Source organism: Glandiceps talaboti, chromosome 7 (assembly GCF_964340395.1).
Source record: "Glandiceps talaboti chromosome 7, keGlaTala1.1, whole genome shotgun sequence".
In the NCBI taxonomy this organism is placed as follows: Eukaryota; Metazoa; Hemichordata; class Enteropneusta; family Spengelidae; genus Glandiceps; species Glandiceps talaboti.
In genome coordinates this window covers 14,058,290-14,081,512 of record NC_135555.1, presented here as the reverse complement: position 1 = coordinate 14,081,512, position 23,223 = coordinate 14,058,290, and the positions used below count along the sequence as shown (strand labels likewise).

At 34.5% G+C, this 23,223-nt stretch overlaps 1 protein-coding gene across 3 annotated transcripts; it reads left to right on the top strand.

Moving 5' to 3' along the window:
* The first annotated feature begins 27 nt into the window (after window positions 1–27).
* Window positions 28–22,667, top strand: LOC144437263 (lipid scramblase CLPTM1L-like). 3 transcript variants are annotated; one of them, XM_078126167.1, is made up of 16 exons: window positions 28–120; window positions 1,859–2,085; window positions 2,884–2,981; window positions 3,560–3,746; window positions 5,143–5,270; window positions 11,624–11,696; window positions 12,437–12,554; window positions 13,533–13,627; window positions 14,678–14,762; window positions 15,630–15,733; window positions 16,679–16,878; window positions 17,858–17,892; window positions 19,811–19,866; window positions 21,087–21,131; window positions 21,789–21,904; window positions 22,456–22,667. In XM_078126167.1, exons 2-16 carry the CDS (start codon window positions 1,915–1,917, stop codon window positions 22,553–22,555), a joined length of 1,611 nt encoding a protein of 536 aa, XP_077982293.1. In that variant the 5' UTR covers window positions 28–120; window positions 1,859–1,914; the 3' UTR covers window positions 22,556–22,667. The 3 variants fall into 3 exon arrangements, with proteins under 3 accessions (XP_077982293.1, XP_077982295.1, XP_077982294.1); XM_078126169.1 differs by having other exon boundaries at window positions 3,560–3,761; XM_078126168.1 differs by lacking the exon at window positions 28–120 and adding an exon at window positions 903–1,009.
* Window positions 22,668–23,223: the final 556 nt, after the last annotated feature.

The window sequence follows — 23,223 nt, the reverse complement described above, 5'->3', positions numbered from 1 at the left end:
ACGTTTCAACATAGGTGTGCAGCGTCATGAAACCGGAAGATGTTCCTAGAAATCTTGGCGAAGTCCTACAGGACATGTAGAGTTGCAACCATCCGGTGCAGAAGGCCTTAAAATTGAATCGTATGTTTCGTTCTACATTTCTATAAATAACTGAGTAATCACACCCATATACAAGCCAGTTCATGTGCCGACGTTTTGTTAACATTTGACGGTGCAATCAATGGCCTGCTGACCTGCCCGTCCACGATGTGATTACATTGGCAAACCAGTTCACTGTGGATCATGTTGATAGTAAACAACATTACAATAGCAATATAACATCATTACATTTTCAGTTTTAACTTTGGGCACGAAGGAGATTTTTGTTTTATATTTGCTGTTATTGATACCCATTGGCGGACTATGGCTAGGACATCGACAGGCAACAGATTCGATGAACTTTGGCCGTGAATCAAATCATAGGTTATTCCATGGAAGTAAAACTTCTACTTCCATGGTTATTCTTATACAGGAACTGTTAAATTTTTTTTACATAAATTTACACAGAATGTGCACTTGTTCAGAATTCTGGGTAAAATGATGAAATATAAAATACTATTATAATAAATGTAATCGGTATGTACTTTACATGTATTTACAAGGTGTGAGTCAAGTACATGTGTTCAGAATAACACAAGGTGGACTTCCTGTACTCAACTATATGAAGTATTTATATCTGATTCTTGGAATACATATTTATATGATGCTCATAGTAAAATAATAATGAAACAAAGAGTAAATAAAGTACTCAGCAGACTGGTTTCCCCATCAATGTACATATACAGCAGACACAGAGATTTGTTATGACTAGCAGGTAGCTCTGGAAATGTGTTCTATAAGAACTCCAATGGATTGGGTAAAGATGAGTCAGGGTCCTCGTGTCACATATTTCCAGAGATAACATCCAGGTAGTCTTAGGCAAAATAGGAGACATGTTCAGGTATATATGTGTGCACTGTACATATTGCAGGTATGGAGAGAACATGATTTAAAATCACTATATACCTTAGCCCTCTCTGTCACTTTTCTTTTTAACATAATTAATGTCAAAAGTGTTGTCAAGTTTCCCATAGTCTGCAGGTTTATGAGCAATGTATGGAATTTAGAAATCAATAATTCAAATAATAGTGGTAATATTCCAAATACGAGGTTGCACATGATTAGTTTGCCCTTAGACAGTGTAAGGTATGTCGTGTCGCGCCACCCTAACTTGGTACCCCGTCATGAGTACTTTACAAACTAGTTTATTTAATTTGCCCTCTAAGCTATTTTGATGCACCACATATATGCACAGAAATTTTCTGGTGATGCACCAAATTGTGATACAATTTTTCCCCATATCCCTTGCTATGTGACTACTCCAATGAAATCCCACTTTGTGTCATTCTGACCCACAACAAAAATGTTGCCATTTATTCGAGAGCATACAGAAGGCACTTGATTCTTCATTCTTGCAAACCAGAGCTGTTATTTCTTCCGCGAACTTCGAAATAACGAGATGGGACATTTTGGACGGTGTCGTAAAAGAGGCTGTGGTTTGCGATGATGTTGATTCTTATAACTAAAAGTTAAATTTTGTAATAAAACGTTCTTGTACAATGACCAAGGTTTTTTTTATTTCTTACAAGTAACGTTTCACCAGTTCAGGTCGACAGGCTTTGTCAAACTGTTCATTTGCTGGCTTGAGAAATAAAAACCTTTGGTCATTGGTACAAGAACATATTATTGCTATGTTGTACCGACCTGATGAACGTGTTTAAGGATAAAAGTTAAATCAATGTTCAAGTGACAAATTTGTTTGTTGTTTCTCTTCTCACAGGCCAACCAAGTCTTCAGTCAGTCCACAGTGTTGTCAAAGCTAAGAATAGCCAGACAATGAAGTTCTCAATTGGAACAGTTATCAACTATATAGTTCTAGGATTATTTATAGCCTACGTACTGCATTCAGTTGTCACTCTCTATGATCTCTTCTTTCCAGCACAATGTAAGAATACAAACAAACAAAAATGCATTGGACCATACTTAGCTACGAACCCTAAATTAGAGGTAAGTCTGTAATCCTAGCTTGGTACTTTATTCCCTAGACTAGCACTAGGCAGTCCCTTGGGTGATCTTCTTTTCTTTCTTTTTTCGGTCTCAAAATCTTCAAATGATTTGAAATTAGTATTCATTTCAAATTTTGTGAAGGAAAATGTCAACTTTGTTTCATTTTTCCTGGTTACTAGTTGTCTCAAGGTTTTAATAGTGTTCACCTGACTTTTCACAGTCACTTACTCAGGTCACTATTTCACACAGAAGAATTTGAAACAAATGTGTTTAAAAAATTCCTTTCAAGTGAAGTGTGAAAAAAGCCCAAAGACTTGAGCAAGGCTATATACTCACTAGTCTATCAGCTAGCCCTCGGATGTTCTTCCGAATAAATACGACACACAGCCGAACAACGCTGGTAATCGATGGTACACATTGAAATAATGTATGTTTGGTTTTATTGTCATTCGTGAGAATAACAACATTCAAATTTCATTTTGAAAATGTACCGGCTCTTGTAATGGATGTACTTTCTGGCTTGGATATATATATATTATTGCATATGCGAGTAAATTTGTGATAAACTAAAGATGATATAGTTGTCTCATTCTTGCAAACTAGAACTGGTATTTCTTTTGTGACACTGCAAGATCTTGACAGTGCATCTTGGATGGTGTCGTTAAAAAGAGGCTGTGGTTTACGATGTTGTAATTGTTCACATATATAAAGATGTGCTTGACAGAATAATAGATCACTTGCAAGTTTTAATTAATACTTGGATATCTCATTTTTGTCATTTTTGTTTGATATTTACAGCTTCATGTCTATACATCTCTGGGAAGTAGTGGGAACAGAAAAGACAAGAAACTACTTTTGAAGGTTGATAATTTTACTGTAGAAAGCAGTTTTGAGAGGTATGGACACAGATGATGGTATTTTGTATTTTTATTACGTTGATGAGTACAGTAAATCTCTCTAGTTGCACATAGTTATCACATGTTTCTTTTTTTCACTCCATTAACTAAGATCTAGTAACTGTGAGCTGTGTAAACGTTGTACACTTGGTTTTTTATGTATCACAATTTTTCAACATGCATTTACTTCTTATCAATATATTCCAACTTTTCAAAGCAATAACTTGGTCATGAATGCCTGGCGCACCCCCTGGCTGTCAATACAAAAAGTAGTTCATTATACAATGTATAAACCGATAACAGACTGGCTGAATATGCCAGTGAAACACTGAGAAATCACAATTTTGCAAAGGAGGCCCATAGTACACAACTATGTTCTTGCTTCGGAATAGCACTCCTAGTGGCCAAACTATGCCATCTTTTGTCTTTTTGATAATTGGAATATGGCATGTTGTTGACTGACTTTTCCAGTAAATGACACCATCTGAAGACATGAATAAATGTAAAAAAACTCAGATGCTGTTGATATTGGCATTTCAAAGATATTGTGACACCATTTCTATATGTTTTTATTGCAGAGATTTCAATGTAACATTACCAGAAAAAACCATCAACAATGGTACATTATATGCCCATGTCTATGTGAGTCCAAGAGGACAGTCACCCTTCAATAGTCAGTTTTCATCTATACAAGCTTCAAGGCTAACGGTATACACTATACCACAAGCCAAATACATCAACTTGATTAACACAGCCGATCCATTCGTGAGTTCAGAATATGTTTATTCTATCAATACCCACATTTCAACTTAAAGATCAGCCGTTGTGGGCACTTTTCTCATCCCTTTCCTCAAACGGGTGGTGGGATGATAAGGGTGCCCATTGTGACATAGTTTACAGTCTATGATGTATCTGTTCATTCTGCATGACAAAGATTTGTACAACGTAGGCCGATTTCACTTGTAACAAACATATCTCATCCATGTTGTGTCTTGATTTGCCAATACAAGGTCATATATAGTATTGACCATTAGTTTGTGCTGTTGAAGGCACCAGTCTTCATATATTGAAATGATACTTGTATTAGCCTGGAGTCAAGGCCTGTAGTTGATTTGGCCTTGACTAGACTAGACCTGTCTCAACTCACACCTTAGAATGGTGCTAACAGTTTTGTGTTCAAACTTAAAATTAGATTACAATTTGACATGACGACTGGTTCAACCTATTTTAGATGAATCATGTTTTAAGTCCATTATGAAATCTATTCCATTGTGATTGGATTGGTAACTGGCATTGAATATGGTAATTATGTTTATGTTGACTGGCATTGAATATGGTAATTATGTTTATGTTGACTGGCATTGAATATGGTAATTATGTTTATGTTGACTGGCATTGAATATGGTAATTATGTTTATGTTGCACAGATCTCCTCTTTGATTCTAATCACATGATGATACTTCGAGATCTGATGTAATCTGGCACAGGGAGTATTTTTTAAATCTAGTAAAAATTTGTGGCAGTTTTCTGGCCAATATTTCATTAAAGTGAAATATGGAAGTACCATTGTAGGCATTTAAGTTGAACCAGGTCATAGGTCAAATATACTACAAGCCTAGAATCTAGACTATACCTGTATGGGCATCAGTTGAAAATTGATGACTGAGCTGTATATGTTTTGATAAGGGATGTACAGAATGGTGTGAAAACTGTGATTGACTTGAGTTAAACTGTACAATTTTTTGCAATTTAAAGATGAACAAGCTGGTTTGACTGAAAAAGACATTAGGACAAAGTTGATAATCATTTGCCATTGCTTTTGTTACGGGTGTAAGAAGGTACAATCTATGTGAGTTCCCCTGTCCTTTTACTGGGGTGATCCCCACGCAAGTTATGGTTCAATGTATTGGAAACTATACCAGTTTTACCATACTCTTCCTTTCTGTTGCTGGGGTTCACCTACCATAGCAAACACACTGGTTTATATACAGTTTACACAATCTAAGTGGTAACTGTTGAATATGATGTAGAAACCTGATATGAATGCTGATAACATCATTCTTCTGTCACAGCCATATTTGTACATATCTGTTGGTGATTGCTTCAAATTTGACACTAGATGTATAAATTGTTAATTCAAGAAATCTTTCATTATTATCAGGCAAACAAGTCCAAGGGCACTGAAAAGCCAGTATCTCATTGGAAGCCTTCATTATTAATTGGGGTTGTAACAGATCTACAGACTTTTGACAGATTTGCAATACCAAAGGATGTTTACACATATATGAGGTAAGTGTAACACTTTGGTGTCGTGATGAGTGACTGGTTAGAATTGCCAGTTTGGCATCTGCAGGTTGAAAGTTCGAGCCCCATTGCTGCCATTCGTTTCTGAATGGCTGAAGTCCTTGGGCAAGATTTGAACCATGACTGTGCCTCGGTCAACTCAGCTGTATATTTTGGGGACCTGGTAGGATAGAGGTTGCAATGTGAATGTTTTAATCCTATGTGCTTATACAGGCTGCAATGGATTGTATGTTCCCCAGGGAGTTGAAGGCCAAAGTGCCATTGTGCAGCTCCGAGCCAGGGGTAATAAGTTTAAAGTGCTTTGAGCACAAAGTGGGAAAGTGCTATATAAAAACCAATATTAGTATTATCATCATCATCATTATTATTATTATGCACGCATGGCCATAATTTTAGATTATTCATAAAACTAAACAATGTTATAGTGTTCACACTTGCTCAAAGGAGGTTTTTATTGCACTTTAAATTCCAGTACTAATAGCATTGAAAAAAATCTGATGTTCACACCAAAAACAAAGGGGAATTTGTACAACAGTGCATCAAACAAAGAGGCATCACACAATCAGAGTCATTCTTCATACATCCCTCAGTAGTAACACTACTGTGTTCTAATTATACCCAGTTTCTAACAATATTTTTAAAGGAGTCTTGCATGAGGGTGTATTGTATTTGAGAAAATGAGAGTTAACATTTGGTTGTGAAAGCCAGTAAATCACAGAGTAGTACAACACTCTGTATTGTTTTGAAATAAATTAGACACTGGAATTGAATTGTAACAATTGTATGTATGTTAACTCATGTATAATAGTGCGGGGGCATATGGCAGATTTTTGGGTTTCGTGTGAAATTCATGTTAATTTTTGCCAACATATCTCATTGTGTTCCCCATCATCTGAGCAATTAAAAAATATATGTTGGCAATTTTTATTTCAATATTAAGGGTAATTTTTGCAGCAGTTTCATAAATGATGTAAGATCATGGTTTTTCTGTATATTGATGGCAAATTAAAATATGTGAACTGTACGATTGCTTTATATCTGTATACATGTACTTATGGGCATCCTGTAGACTATAAACTTGTAGACAGTTGTATAATTTTGCATTTTAATCACAAAATGATAAATTCTGGCTTCTTTATTTGCATATCATTTGCATATTATGTATGATGCTTCCAGTTTATTTGATTTCCTGTATTGTTTGATGTTGGTGATTGCTATTCTTTCAAAAATGTATGCCAACCATGAATTATTTCAGTTACTATGATATGAATACTCTGGTTGGTTTTTATCTTTTAAAGCACTAGTAAGTCCACACCTTGACTATGCTTCCCAGTGTCTTCCCCACATATATACGAGTAGGGATATTGCATTTTTGGAAAAAGTGCAGCGTCGGTTCACCAGGATGATTCCGCAGCTTGGTGGCTTGAATTATGAGGACAGTTACGCATATTGAAACTGACAACTTTAGAAACTAGATGAATTAGAGCTGATTTGCTTGAAGTGTATAAACTTTTCCATTTACATATTCTCCTTGATCCAGTTGTATTTTTCAAAGTATCTACTTCGACAACAAGGGGATATAGATTGAAATGATTTAAAGACAGATCCGGATTGGATATACCAAAATATTTTTTCAGTCGACATGTTGTAAACATTTGGAACTGTACAGTTTACCAGAAAGGGTTATTGTTATTACTACACCAATTAAATCATTGTAATTACTTAGCAATTCTTTTAATCCAGATTGGATATACGTAAATGTTTTTCCAGTCAATATGTCGTAGACATTTGGAACAGTTTACCAGAAAGGGTTATTGTGACTACATCAATTAATCATTTTATAGTGTGTATTGATAACACCTCAGAACAGTAAGGGGTCTATAAAAGCCTCAATGGCTTCCTTCCCCATGTACATTCATGGGTACATGCATCGTAAAAAAAATAAAGGCATTCATTTATTGCATAGAACGACCCTTGCCAAATGATATGTCATTTTGACCAATTTCGGCGTATTGGTGTGGCTTGTTATCAAGTGTACATACACACATTAAAAATATTCCTTTTCAGATCTGGCATCTGGTTTTAATACGTATCTACACATGTAGTATTGAATCCTGGACAGGTACATTCTACACAGGATATAGAGTCCAAGTTTAGGTCTACACAAAATTTGAAATTTTACCTCTCAATATTAGCATACAAGTTACATAAATTGGACCTCTTGCAAATATTAGATAGAAAAGAAACATCACTCAGTAAAACACCTTTAGAAACATTCAGAATGTTTTACCCCCACTTTGGACCAATTGAGATACTTTCTAGAGCAATGGAAAAAGTCAATATGACAGTTACTTTAGAACGTTTTTGTTATTTGTTCTGTATGCAGTTCTTCCTCTACGTTCTGTAGAAATATCATATTAAAAAGTAAATGAATCGTTGTTAAAGGCATTTCATGAGTGCTTATTAATTTCCTACTTTGCAATGGTGTCAAAATGAGATAGGCTTAGTCATCAAGTTGGCATGTGACTACTTATTCCCAGCAATGAAGGTTATTTGTGTATGAGACGTTTACGTTGAGGATTTGAATGTCAGATTTTCTTTGAGTACTAAAACACGTGGAATGATAGCTAACAATGCAATAAAATTCGATTTAAGATACTATTTTCTGGTGGGTTGTGGTTGGGTGGTACATTAGAATCTGTCTCTGCTGTTACTTTCAACCTTTATTCATGACTGACCAAGAGGAAGTTCGTTGCGTAATCGAATGTAAGAGTGCCTTCACGCTGAATAACTAAACTAAATATGCATATATTCATATTGTTCCTTTGAAATATTATAAAAGAAATTCTTCAGATACTGAATTTATCATCTTTATTTTATACTACATTGTCTTTGATCTTGTTTTATTTTAGAATTTCGATGAAATAACGTAATCAAATGTAACAGCGGAGAACACGTCTATTCATGTTGTTCCTTTGAATTGACATGTAACGCCACCCAAATAGCTATACTAGTAGAAACGTAGACAATGCATACGACATAATGGCGCGAGTAGTTTTGAATAAAAATAATTGGGTCTATTCACTCGAATACATAACTTTGTATAGTAACAATTCAATTGATGCTATGCTATTGATCAACAATATGTTTATATCAGATGTAAACTGAATGCCTTCAATAAAGGCAAAACTTTAGATTGCTGTTCCTTCACGCCTTGTCGAAAGAAAAATTCTGCGGTACCAGACATGATATTGCATATCCATTAGTTACTACATCAATAAATAAAACGTAGCTTTGGAACTCATTTTTCATATCCTCTTCTGTAAAAGTTGAGTTTGCTGTATTTTCAACCCACTGTAACTTTCACTAGAGTTTAGTTCACTATACGAAATGTCATATTTGACCATGTCTTTCCACTGGGTAAATCTTTAGCAGAGGATGTGTAAATGTGGTGAATATGAGACGAAGTGACACTTTTGACTTAATTCACCTCCGGTGACCTCTCCCCTGGGGCTGTGAACAGTCAAAAGTATCACTTTGTCTCGTACTACCCCTTGACAGAGATGATAGTTAGGTGGGTCACAGGTAGGGTAAAGGTTGGGTAAAGGTGGGTAAATTTGACTTTTCGTATAGTTAACCTCAACTGAATCTCTTCTTTCGTGCCAGTAAAATCAGGCAATAATTTTGAAAAAAAATATTAATCAGGTCTACCACTCAAGTAGTTGTTTTGTCAACTATTTTTGTCCTTGTTACGACGTCTACTCAAATAAAACCTACCTAAGAGTACCCATTCATTCTCATTCAGGCAATAGCCTACCATCCACAGACACCACCACGATCTAGGTTAGTGTAATCTGTTCACCTTATGAGATTCGCCAAGTTTTATTACAAAAGGGCGATGGATATATTCACTTGTTTCAAAGATGGTAAATGTAATTTGCTAGTTAAACTTCTGTAATTGTACGTGTATTAATGTCGTACAGCTCGGTGTAGTTTTAGTGGAGATTCACGATTAACCCTGGGCTTCGCATCACCGTTTCATAGCTGACCCCCACAGGCTACCTGTTCCGAATATATGCATGAACCGTTTATTGTTTCGATACTGAGAGGTATGACATGCAAAAATATACATGTACTAGTATACAATGATATTTTCTCTATTTTATCGATTAAGTAATATATCTATTGCGATCAGAAGTGCTTATTTTTAATCAGCTCACACATCCATATAACACCAGAGGATGAGTGCATCCTTAAGTGTGCATTCTTAAGATCTAGCCTAAGTACTGAAAATCACTAATTATCACTAATAACTCATTACAATTACAAGCTATACGGTATTATCAAACTTGATGACACATGCACCTTGTTATCATTAATGTATGTACTAAATTACATTTTATTTAAAGTTTGCATTCTTAAGATATAACCTAATTACTGCAAAACCATTAATTATGTAAATAACTCATTAATATTGCAAAGGATAACAATATGGTTGGATAGGTAACTGGATAAACATTCTGCTAATGAACACCTATACATAGTTTATCCACTTGCCTAACCATCTTTGCAATATATATTCTCATTTGGAAGTTGCTATGGGTGTGGCCTTGTTGCTAGGGCCAGGCATATGTAACACTGTCCAATTTTTGTATGTTTATCCACATATGGCCCTTAATTCTATGTTTGCCATTGTAAAATCTTTAAAATGATTGGTCTGCAAGTCTGTTAAAAATTAAAAATAATGTTTTTTAAAGATAGTAAGTTTATGAGTACCTGTTGGTGATACTTTCAATTCATAATCATATTTTAATATTCTGCATGACGTAGAAATGGCAAGTAAAGTCAGAAGGAACATTTGAATTGTTTGTTTTATTGAATTTGCCCAAATTTCAGCGATAAACAAATAATTTTCATTCAGATATGCACTCATGGGTTTCCTAACCATGGCATAGAGGGCGTCAATTTAATTTTTTTTCATCTAATTGAAGACATTTAGGGTCGTTTGGGTCATGAGAAACAGAATTAAGGCTGCCCTTACATATACCTACCAATTACTGTTATCTTTACAATATACGTAATGTTCTGACTGTTGCTGTGGACATGGTCTTGTTGGTAGGCATATTTGCATACATGTTTTGATATTTTTTTTTGCCTGACTAACCAAAAATGTTGTTATCTTTACAAAATATACTGGCATTGTTGGCTGTTGCTAAGGCCATATCAATGGAAGTTGACTATAATCACAGATTCATGGGTTTTCAATGCCTAACCAATGGTTAAGAATAGGGTCTTGGGGCCAAATTTTATTTTAGCCCCCTCAGACTAATTTTGAAGTTAAAAATTGCCAACATGTATTTTTTTATATGTGGTCCTATAATGAACGTAACCATATATGTTTCATAACATTAACATGCATTTCACACGAAAACCCATATGCCCCTGCACTATAAAGGAAACACAGAAGATAAGCCGACGAAAGACAAAAGAGAGCAGGCAATGCTTAGTTACAGTGATCACAGAATCGCCCGTGTTTGCGTCGTTGGTCGAAGGAACAATAGAACATTTTGGGAGACATGACAGCGGTTCGGATGACCGAACAATTCGGATAATCGGAGTTCGGATAATTGGAGTTTTACTGTATGTGAAACAGTTGAAAACAAACTAAGCATAACTTTTTGGACTGGCTTACAATATCTTTGATGGCTGGGCACAAAACATTGGATATGATAATTTTTCAGTGGCAGCTACTCAACTATTGCAGCCATGCAGGGCCCTTATTGACATCCAAAAGCTAGTTCTGAAAAAGCACCCCTAGTGGCCAATATGTACATTCTTTTGTTTTTCTTAAAACCAGACTAGTATATTAATCTGTAATATTACAAAATCAAAAGCCAAGTATCTTTTATAGTTTTTGATGAGAAATTAAATAGTAGGTAGTGCAGTCCCAATCAATGAACAGTAATTGTAACCTAAAGAAGGTTTTTTTTAGTCCATGTCTACATTTCATTCGATTTTATTCTGAAATATTTCTCTACGTACACCTTAGGAAAATACAAATAATGTAAGGGCCTTGTTCCTGCAGTGCGAAGACAAATAGTGTCAAACCCTGATTTCAAGCTGAATGAAGTAAAATATGGGAGAATACTTATACCTGCACCTGTATTCCAAACATTTAGACTCAGATTTCAAACACCAAAGAATCCAATGACATTGATGTGCATTGTTGTGATCTAGGAGATAAATCCTGTATATCTTATTATAATTTGGCTAGCACATTGTGTCATTCCAGAAAAGTCACATCTTTGTCTATGTAAACTTATAATCTTTACTTTCAGAACAACACCAGGAGGTGACTACCTACCGTTGTTGTACATTGATGAAATCAGCTACAGACTAAAAGACCTGAAGGTGAGTTGTTGAGTTACAAATTTGACACTTTCATTTCCAGTGTACTTTAGCTTGTAGACTGTTATTCACTTATTGCTAAGGTAGCCTTAGTGGCAAAAGTTTGTAAGCTTTTATGCTCAGGTCAAGATATTAACTTAAAACCTCAATGAAAATATTCTAACATAATGTATGTTAGGATCGATCACACAATGTCACACAAACTCAATAAACAAACTTCATTCATGGGGGGGGGGGGGTTCTGGCATCAATGCGATTGCTGAACTTTGTTTCAACATTTCTAACTTTCACGCCTTCAATGATAACAAGTTCTGTATGTATTTTACGACTGAGATGTTGATAAGTTGATTAATATTTAATTCTAATGACAGATACAGTGCTGAGTTTCCAGTAGTATTTTAACGTGTTTACCATCATGTTTTTACATCGCACGGTATCGATCATAGTGGTGTGACCGCTACAATTTTATCATGTATAAACATCATGTATAAACATGTCGATGTCGCACTTGTGAACATTCGTTTCGGGGGAGGGGGTTTGTCCTAAATGAGCTTGTGTGACCTTTCCTTATGTTGATACACGCCTTTGATGTCATTAAAATTGTTAACACAGCTGATGTCATTATAGAGGTTTCCTAGATGTGTTAGTACAATGACCCAGAACAATTAAGGCAGACATAGCTCCTATCCTTTAACACAGGAGTCATGACACAGTTCTAATAGCTGTGATGTTTTCTTGTACAGGAAATCACCAGTAATACAACAGAAATTCCATTACATGTCGAGTACAAACCCATGTCTATTGGGAAGTTACGTCTTCTCTCCACAATGCAAGAATCCTTGAGGGCATTACAAGGCCTAGGTAGGAAAATATAATACTAATCTTTATTTATACTGGATAGTTCTCTGAGTATAAAATACTAATCTCCCAAGAAGTCCAGTGAAGGCCATCCCTCATGAGTTCAGTGTTAATATGTATCATTCAACAAATATGTATCAGATTGTATCAACATTGAATACAAAATGGTTATATTATAGAGTATACTTGAGACTGACAAAATGTGTTGAATATTTGTGGAAAGGGTTTCTGATAGTATGTGTGTGTGTGTGTGTGTGTGTGTGTGTGTGTGTGTGTGTGTGTGTGTGTTGTGTGTGTATGTATGTATGTATATATGTATGTATGTATGTATGTATGTATGTATGTATGTATGTATGTACATTGTATGTATGTATGTCTGTCTATCTGTATGTATGTATGTATGTATGTATGTATGTATGTATGTATGTATGTATGTACATGTATGTATGTATGTAATTGTATGTATGTATGTATGTATGTATGTATGTATGTATGTATGTATGTATGTATGTATGTATGGTATTGTTTGTATCCTATCATAATGTATGGTATAGTATTGCATCGCACTGCGTCACATCGCATCCTAATGCAATGTACCGTACCATATAGAAAAACCTTTTTAGTTCTTGAAAATATGACATAAATTTAAGCAAATTCAGATTGACTAAGAATGTCATTGATTTAAGCCTTGAAATATTGGGAAAATCATGTTTTTTTCAAAGAAGGCTTGTGGTACTAGATTATTCTGACCCTCACTCCTATGTGTCTGAATAGCACTCCTAGTGTCCAAGCTATACAATCTTTTGTCTTTTTCATAACCGGAATTGTGTATTGACCATGGTACAATGCATGATCATTAGTTCAGAGTGTGTGTATGAGAACATTACAGTAAGGAGACTAAGTATAATTCTACCATGAAGTGAGACTTCCAATGTCATGTAGAGCATAATACACTACTAATTCACATTTCTCTGTATCTAGGTTTTAGTGAAAAAGATACTGATGATGTCAAGGGGATTTTCATTGATACAAGTTTTTATCTCCTAGCCCTAACTTTCTTTGTGTCTGCATTTCATGTAAGTATATACACATACACACAGACACACACACACACACACACATACATACATACATACATACATACATACATACATACATACATACATGCATGCATACATGCATACACACATGCATGGACACTAAGCAGGACATCAAACAGTCAACAAAGGCACCTCCAATGAAATTTCTTCATCTTTAATGAAAGAAACAATTATTCAGAGGGACTGAGGATACCAATGACTTTGGCCATGAAACTCTAGGAAATGATGACTCTTCAAGGGAGTTTACATTGATACCCAACTCACATGGGTACTTCTGAACAGCACTCCTAGTGGTCAACCTATGTAATCTTTTGTCTTTCTAATGGCAAGACGGTTCTCTATAAATCATTTATTAACTTTACTGTTTTATGCACCGGTTCCCTGTAGCGTAGTGGTTAGCGCACAGGATTAGCAGTCGAGAGGTCACAGGTTCGAACCCCATTGGAAACAGGATTTTTCTGTGACCAACCCAAACCCGGGGTGAGTGTTCTACAGACTCGATGGGTAGGCTGTATCACTCAGCTGTGTCTCACTCACAAGATGAGAGTGAATTTGGGGTGATTCCTGGAGTAATGACTCGAAAAGTCGGGGATAATTACTCACACACAGCCCGCAGGTGTTATGTTTGCTGGGCATGGGTGACTCTGGGATAGTCTGTGGACTGATTGGGAAAGCCTTGACAGTTCCACAGCAACGTGATATAGAGTATGCAGCATAGCCTTGTCACATAGTACCAAACCTGAATGGATCTCTGTAGTATTTGTGTGTGTTTGTTTGTATTTGTCTGAATAACAAAAACTCGCTGGGAGAAATTCCCAGCACAAAAATATTTTTTAAAAACCAAAAAAAAACCCCAAAACCAAAATTTTTTACTATCTTACATGGCATATATATACAGTCATTTCAAATATCTTTAATAGTTGAAGATTCAAGACCTTTTTGTAAGGAATTTACTACTGACATATCTTTGCATTCTGTACGAGGTGTATGTAAATTACTAACATGAACCAATTTTATATTTTTCAGCTTTTATTTGATATTTTAGCTTTTAAAAATGATATTTCATTTTGGAAAGGCAGAGATTCTATGATTGGACTATCAACCAGAGTAGGTGAGAAGATATATTATTGTTTCTCATGTCAAATGGCACATTGCAAAAGTCAAAGTAGTGTTTTCATGATTTGTGTTACTAGTGTCAAACTTTTGTTAGGGATATGATGGGGTGTGATCCTTTGAAATAGTCTGCCTCAAGGCAATAAAAATTTTCAGTCCTTGTGAAAAAATTATAATTAACAAAATCCAATCCATTAAATTTTTTGATGTTTACAAGATTATGTAAACAGAGTGAATAAAAGTGAGTGGGAAGAGGTCTTAGGATTTTTTGTTATTGAATGGAAATGCAATCTTATCATCAAATAGCTTATTGCTAAGACCTGTGATTACCATATGCCCAGTGTATGTGTTTTGTCGCCATTGTGTATATAGAAAAGAGACTGGAGATTGTCACTATGGTATTAAAACCCTGACGTCATGCAAAAAAAAAGCCAAATTCAATGTGATGGTACCTACGTAGGTACATACTTACATACGTATGTACGTATGTAAGTATGTACATACGTACGTACGTACGTATGTATGTATGTATGTGTGTGTGTGTGTGTGTGTGTGTATGTATGTATGTATGTACGTACGTACGTACGTACGTACGTATGCATGCATGCATGCATGCATGCATGCATGCATGTACGTACGTACGTACGTACGTACGTACGTACGTATGTATGTATGTATGACCAGTGAACTTTCAAAGGGTTGTTGCCAAATGTAAAATTGTCTTTACACAGAAAGTTGAATGCACTGTAGATCAGGTGTACCTACTTAGTACTTGTGTAATATTGTGTACAATTTATAGATAATAGTCCCAGGAAATAAGTAAAGTCACCACTATCTAATTCTGTGTCTTCTTTCGATCCACTAGTGGTATGGAGGTCTGTAAGTCATTCTATTATATTTCTGTATCTACTGGATGAACAAACCAGTATGTTGGTTCTTGTACCTGCTGGTATAGCTACCTTGATTGAGGTTAGTCATAGTATAATCCTTTGTACTGCTAATGACTTTAAGGTTGCCATTTTTAAATCTGTATGGCTCAGCCAACACAATAGGCCATTGCAGACTGCAAACAGGAAATTGAGAAGACAGCGCCCTCGCTCAAATTGGGGGTATCATCACCTCAAAGTACCGTTTCCTTAGAGCTTTGTTCTTTGTATTCTGTAGAAGTGTAAATCAGGGATGTCTATTTTGTATTGTTTAGACATCGAGGAAAGCAGCAGTGCTCTATGATTAACCAAGTACCCTATACCATGTATACCCCCAAGGTACACATAGACAGGAAGTAAAGTGCCACCATTGCAAATTTTGGAAAGGTCTATTCTTTTGGCATCTGACCAAGTTTTTAAATATATAAATGACACCTGTATGATCAGATCAGAACAAAAGAATGTCTTTTATGTACAAATATACTTTTTTCTTTTATCTTCCTTTATCTTCATTATTAAAGTTTGAAATACAGTCAAACACTATTTATCTATAAAAATTCTTCAGGTAATCAATTGTTTGGATAAGCAATCCCACAATAAAAATGATTCAACACATAAGCAGTCCAGATAAATGATGGTTGGTTATATGTTCCATTTTTCCTAATAGTACAAGATCAATTTAATATTCAGATACCTAAAAAATACGTCATCGTAAACCTCAGCCTCTTTTACAGCACTGTCTTGTTTCGCAGTGTCGCAGCTCTGGTTTGCGAGAATGAAAAAATGTAGCAAGCTGAGTAATGCTTACTTATACAGCTATTTCTGTGTTTTGAATTTATAATCACAACTTTCACACGTTCGCAATCACATAAAATTATCATTCATAATAGTGTTCACAAAAATAAGTTCAGTTTGTAATCAAACTATCAATTTTTCATACACACTATAAAATACTAATTATGTGGATATTTCGTATATGTTTCTCCAGATATGGAAGGTAACAAAGGCATTTAAAGTACATTTTGTATGGAGTGGTTGGAGACCTACAATTGAGTTGGGAACTGTCAGTGACTCTGAGAAAGAAACAGAAAAATATGATTCTACAGCCATGCAGTATCTCTCCTATGTTCTGTATCCCCTATGCTTAGGGGGTGCTGTTTACTCACTTGTCTATGCATCTCATAAGAGGTAAGAATTTAGTCATGAATGTTCATAAATTTGTTTTTGAGAACTACAGTAAAGTCCTAGATAATGTTGGAGTCTCGCTACAGTTGTTATCAAGTAGGTAAGTCATTGTAATCATATAATCCTTCAGATGGTACAAGTCAACAGGATGCACAGAACAATTCACTAATTAGTGACATTTTGATAAGAGTTGAGAAAAATCATGACAAAGGTGAATGACTACTGATTCTGTGACAGATGGTGAATTTAAACTATAGAAATATGACTTCTCAGGAAGACATCTTTGTATTATTACAGCCGCTTCAGCACTTAATTCCATGACAATTAGATGTTATTCCTCAATTTTTCTTCGTTCAGCCAAGGAAAATACAAGTGACCTAAGGGGCCTTTGTGTGACAAAATCCTTGCTTTGGGTCACAAGTATTTTCTGGTTGAATGAAGAAAATTATTGAGAATAACATAATTATACCAGTGCCAGTAATATCAAAGAAAAATCGTGAAAGTAATGGCAATTCTGAATGTTTTGACTCATATTTTGACCACAGCAGAACCAGTGATGTAGACATGCATTGTTGTGACATAGACATGCATTGTCATAACGTAGAGTGACAGAGTATATATTCCATATTTTTTGTTCAACTTGGTTCGTGCTTGGTGTAATGACAGCTGCAAATGGTTTTAATACCCCAAATAAGCACAACTCTCTGACAGGATGAATATCGTGAGCCTGTACCACTAGACAAACAGCAATCTTTGAAATCGGGTGAAGTGAAAGCCAAATAGAAAAAAAGTAAATTAATCACTCCATTTGATAAAAGTCAAATACCGATAGTTTGAACAGAATCTTTTCTACAATTTCTGGAGTCACATTGTTACAGCATGCAAATGAAATAAACAACAAAGGAAAATTGAATTCATTTTTTGTAAACACGTGTATTGATATTTGATGACATTATTATACAAATGTATATTTCTGTTGTAGTTGGTATTCCTGGGTTATAAACAGTCTCGTCAATGGTAAGTTCATCTTCCTTTTGGAGTTGGAGTTATTCACTTAATCTTATGGCTTGATTCAAAACTAGGTAGTCTAAAACTGGAGTATTTTCTTGATTAGTTTTTAAACCCTAACAGGTTTGTAGGTCTATGCCTACAATAGAAGGCCAAGAGTTACAGTTTAGAAAGGAGATGCAATGTTAATGGCAATGATGGAATGATAGACATATTTTCTGTATTTTACAGTCTGTCACAGAAAGAAATTAAAATCTTACAAAGATGGATGCAAAATATGTATACATGAAAATGATATATGCAGCAAATTACCAATCTGTTATCACATATACAAAAATTATGTACATAGGAAATTATGTATACAGAAACTTAAATATACGTAAATACCATGTATATGACAATTTAGATATAGAGTAAATTATAAATACAACAAATTATATACATAGGGCAAATTATAACTACAACAAAATCATGTATACAGCAAATTATATACATAGGGCAAATTATAAATACAACAAAATCATGTATACAGCAAATTATATACATAGGGCAAATTATAAATACAACAAAATTATGTATACAGCAAATTATATACATAGGGCAAATTATAAATACAACAAAATTATGTATACAGCAAATTATATACATAGGGCAAATTATAAATACAACAAAATTATGTATACAGCAAATTATATACATAGGGCAAATTATAAATACAACAAAATTATGTATACAGCAAATTATATACATAGGGCAAATTATATATACAACAAAATTATGTATACAGCAAATTATATACATAGGGCAAATTATAAATACAACAAAATTATGTATACAGCAAATTATATACATAGGGCAAATTATAAATACAACAAAGTCAGGTATGCAGCAAATTACATACACAACTAATTATATACACAACAAATTATATACATAGAGCAAATTACAAAAGCAAATCATACAACAGAAAGCAGGATATTGTGTAAGCAAAGGTAAGCTTTTGAAATTATACAAGGAAATTGTGTAAGCATTTAGAATTATACAAGGAAATTGTGTAAGCATTTAGAATTATACAAGGAAATTGTGTAAGCATTTGAAATTATATAAGTAAATTGTATGTGCCAATTATGTATACCTCCATTGTGTGAGCAAATCATGTCAAAGCATTACTTTATGCACACACTCTTCACGCCATATCTAATTTTACAAATATGAATATGTAACAGATTATGAGAACAAATTATGTCGTTACTTACGTAGTGATTAAATTCTTTTCTTAGCATGAAGAATTTATTTGACATACAACATGTTGAAAGGAGAAGTAGATAATAGTGAATTTACGATTTAAAAAAGAATAACATTAAAGAGGCATGGGCTTTTATGTAATGTTTGCAACACATTTAAAATGTACATGCAGTTTTCTACTTACTGAAGCATACTTAACCATCACTTAAAATTGACTACGCATACTTCGTATTAAGATATAACTTATAAACTATAAACTGAAATGACATAATTTACTCTATATCATACTATGCAATTAACTATTCCAACAATGCAAGAAGACATATGTGATGTCACAGAAGGCATGCATTGACATTTAATGTTATACTATAATTGTTTAATGTGGGTTTTGGGAATGTATTTTCACTTGAGTAAAAGGTTTCAGCTTGTGTCACTTAAATAACTTTTTTTTTGCTTTAAATATGTAATATGATCATGTGAACACTGAGTATGAAAATATGAGGATGTTCTCAGATGCTAGGTTCATGTTTATGAAGGCAAATATACTACTTACAGTCAAATCACTTTAGCAACAATGTGGGATTCGCTTTCCCTAGTCATATTTGACCTTGTGAATAGGAAGGTTCATTAATATACCTCATTTGGTTTGATGCATTGATACAAAGTGTTTGTTTGTCTGTAGGTGTTTATGCATTTGGTTTTCTATTCATGCTTCCACAACTCTTTGTCAATTACAAGGTAAGAATTAATACAATATATGCTTCCACTAACTTATGTCAGGGCCGTTATGTTTAAGTTTTTTTTGAGGTTTCACAAATTAAGAAATGTAGATTGTACTAATATATTTGTAGACTTGGTCCTTCCAGAAATAAGTGTTGTTTGGTATCCCCCGCCACCCCCCCCCCCAAAAAAAAAAAAAAAATAAATAAATAAATAAATAAATAAAAAAATTTAAAAAAAATTAATTAAAAAAAAAATCACTGAACAAAAAAAAAATTAAACCTGATATATTCATTTGCAGATAAGTTGAGCAAATTTTGTTTTTCATGATTGTGAATGTTAATGAAAATTGTCATGTCGGAAACGCCTCGGTAAAACCAAACTACGGATAACCCGAGTCCATCAATAGGCAAGTCGGCAAGTTGTTGACAATCTCTAAATCTGTTTGCAATGACAACTGTAATAGGATTATAAAAGTTGTAACAGCTGATAACGTCCCTTGAATCAAACGATTCGCTCCTTGAAAGTAACCTTGTACTCAGAACTACAGTTTTTCTCGTTCCATAGTTAGTTAAATAATTTTTTGAAAAGTTAAGCACAGAGATACTTAAATAGCAAATTCCCATATCTGATGTCCATATACCACATATAACATCGTCAATGTACGGTGCATGATGTATCCTAATGTTATGATCGCGATCGGATCATGACCTTTCACCCAAGCCAAATCGTGACCTTTCACCCAAGCCAGTTGTGGCTCGTGGCGGAGTAACACACTCACTAGTACTTGCACACATTCGGTCGACAGCATTTCAGTCTTGACCTAGTACCTGTACCAGCGACGACTCAGGCTTATCAGATGTAATTACAAAAAGCAAACACTTAGTTATGGTAATGAGCTGATAAGGATTGATAAGAAAGTGCAAGAATTACACTTTGCTGGTAAAGACGATGTTCCTCTCATGTATAATTGCTTAATTAATAAAATCAATTTTATGAAGTTGTTAGCATTGCACATCAGAGATATTTTCATAGAAGTTAATGAAGTAAGTTTGTCTTAGTGTACACAATGATTCCATTTCATATGTACTAGTTTGTGACTTTTTCTGAACTTATTATATCCTATTCCCGGCACTGTCAGCAATCACTATAGAATCAGTGACTGACATTATACAGATCGTAAACATCATTGATGACTCACATGATATATTTTCATTTTTTCAAACTCTGTTTTTCAGTTGAAATCAGTAGCCCATCTTCCATGGAGAGCATTTATGTACAAGGTATAGTTCACATTTTTTTTTTTTAAATAGAGGATGAGGTGTAAGGAGCTTCCTTTTGTTTTGGCAGGATGTAACATTGTATGGGCATGATACATGAAGCTCCTTAGGGACGATTGCACAATTTCACACAAACTCAACAAGCGAACTTCAATCGGGTATGGTGGGAAGGGGTCTGCCATCGGTGCAATTGCGGAACTTCATTTTCGCACTTCTAACCAACTTTCACACCTTCAATGATGAAATCTTCTGTATTCACTAATGAGATGTTGAATTAAGGTGATAAAAATTAACTTCTATAGAATGTGAGAATACAGTGCGGAATTTATGGTAGTATTTTGATATGTTTACCATCATCTCAGTAAACAGGTTCATAAGGTTGGAACTTCATGTTTACCATCATGTTTTTATATTGCATGGCTTGTAGTGATGTGACCGCTATACTTTCCATCATGTTTTACATCATATATAAACATGTGATGTTGCACTTGCGAATGTTAGATTAGGGGGAGGGGGCTTTGTCCTAAACGAACGATGTTCGTTTATTGACTTTGTGCAATCATCTCTAACTATGTTTTATTTTCCATAATGCCCCACCTCAGTGTACAATATGCCTCTTCTAAGCCACTATATTCCATTTTCAATTTATTATTCTTACAGGCATTTAACACATTCATTGATGATGTGTTTGCATTCATCATCACCATGCCAACAGCTCATCGATTAGCATGTTTCAGGGACGATGTTGTCTTTTTAGTGTATTTGTATCAACGATGGTAAGCACTGATTTTTATGTCATTGTTTTAACAGATGATAATTTTAGTTGATATCTTTAGTACTTTTTCTCCATTGTGCTCAAAACCAGGCACTCTCATAATATAAATAATACTTATATTTCATTAAAATCACAAATTCAAGGAAATAGTATCAAAACAATACTATCGATATTTTAATGAGTTATATTCATCTTAGATGTGACATCATGTTGCTATGGTAACCTACAGAATCAAATCAATTTAGATTTCTTAATTTTGCGTCAGATTCCGTCAGATCAGAAAAGTCTTGACATTTTACAATTGGCTGTGTCATGCAATACAGAAGAGTTTTTTTAGTTTCTAGTTTATTTTTGCCAACTGTCAGTTCAGATGAATTTTTAATTGTTACAACGGCTGTGACACCATTACAGCACATAATGTGACAAAATCACAAATCAGTCAATTGTATGGAATACAGAGATTTGTGTATTGGAGTACTTCACAATGTTGCTTACCTTGTAGATCTGCACCCTTTGAATAATTGATGTCAATGCTTTTTCGTATCTTCTCAGGTTATATCCTGTTGACAAGAAGCGAGTTAATGAATACGGCATGTCATATGATGAAGATGGTGATGAAACACAGGCAAAGGGAAAGGAACATCAAGATTAGACAGCCATAAGATAAACAGTCATTGCTATGACATTGACATTGTAGTGAAGTGTTTTGTCAGGTGAATGTAATATGCAAATTAAATCATACAATAAAAGTAAAGACAACAATTTGGAAGGGTGTGAGTGTGTTTCTTTACCTTACCGAGAAATGAGAGTATTCAAAAAATGATACCTTATCCCGCTAATCAACACCTGTAATGATTGTTTTAAAATGAAATTTTTATTTCCAAATTGGAAACCAAGTGTACTAGACTTCTATATCAACCTAAGATAAGAAGACATTTTCAAAGTGTTGCAGTAAACATGCCCTCTTCCCCATGAAAACAAAGATTGCTTCCATCAGTATTGTTCTAACTTCATCACTAAGCAACACTTGGCTTACATGATGTGTTGATTAAATTTGACACCATAGTAAAAGCTGTTCAGCAATGATCTCGAAATGAAGTCCATTAGCTTTGTCCTTGTTAGATCTATTCAAACAAGTGTCTTTTGTTTACGTCATACACTGTTCTATTAATTGTTTCTACTTCATCGGAGTTGTCAAGGAGAACACTCTTAAATCGATCCAGTTCTCATGAATGCATGCTTGTAACTTGAACATTGGTATTTTACACGTTTGACCTCCTTTTGCTGACCTCTCGCTGATTGGCACTCTCGCTAAATATA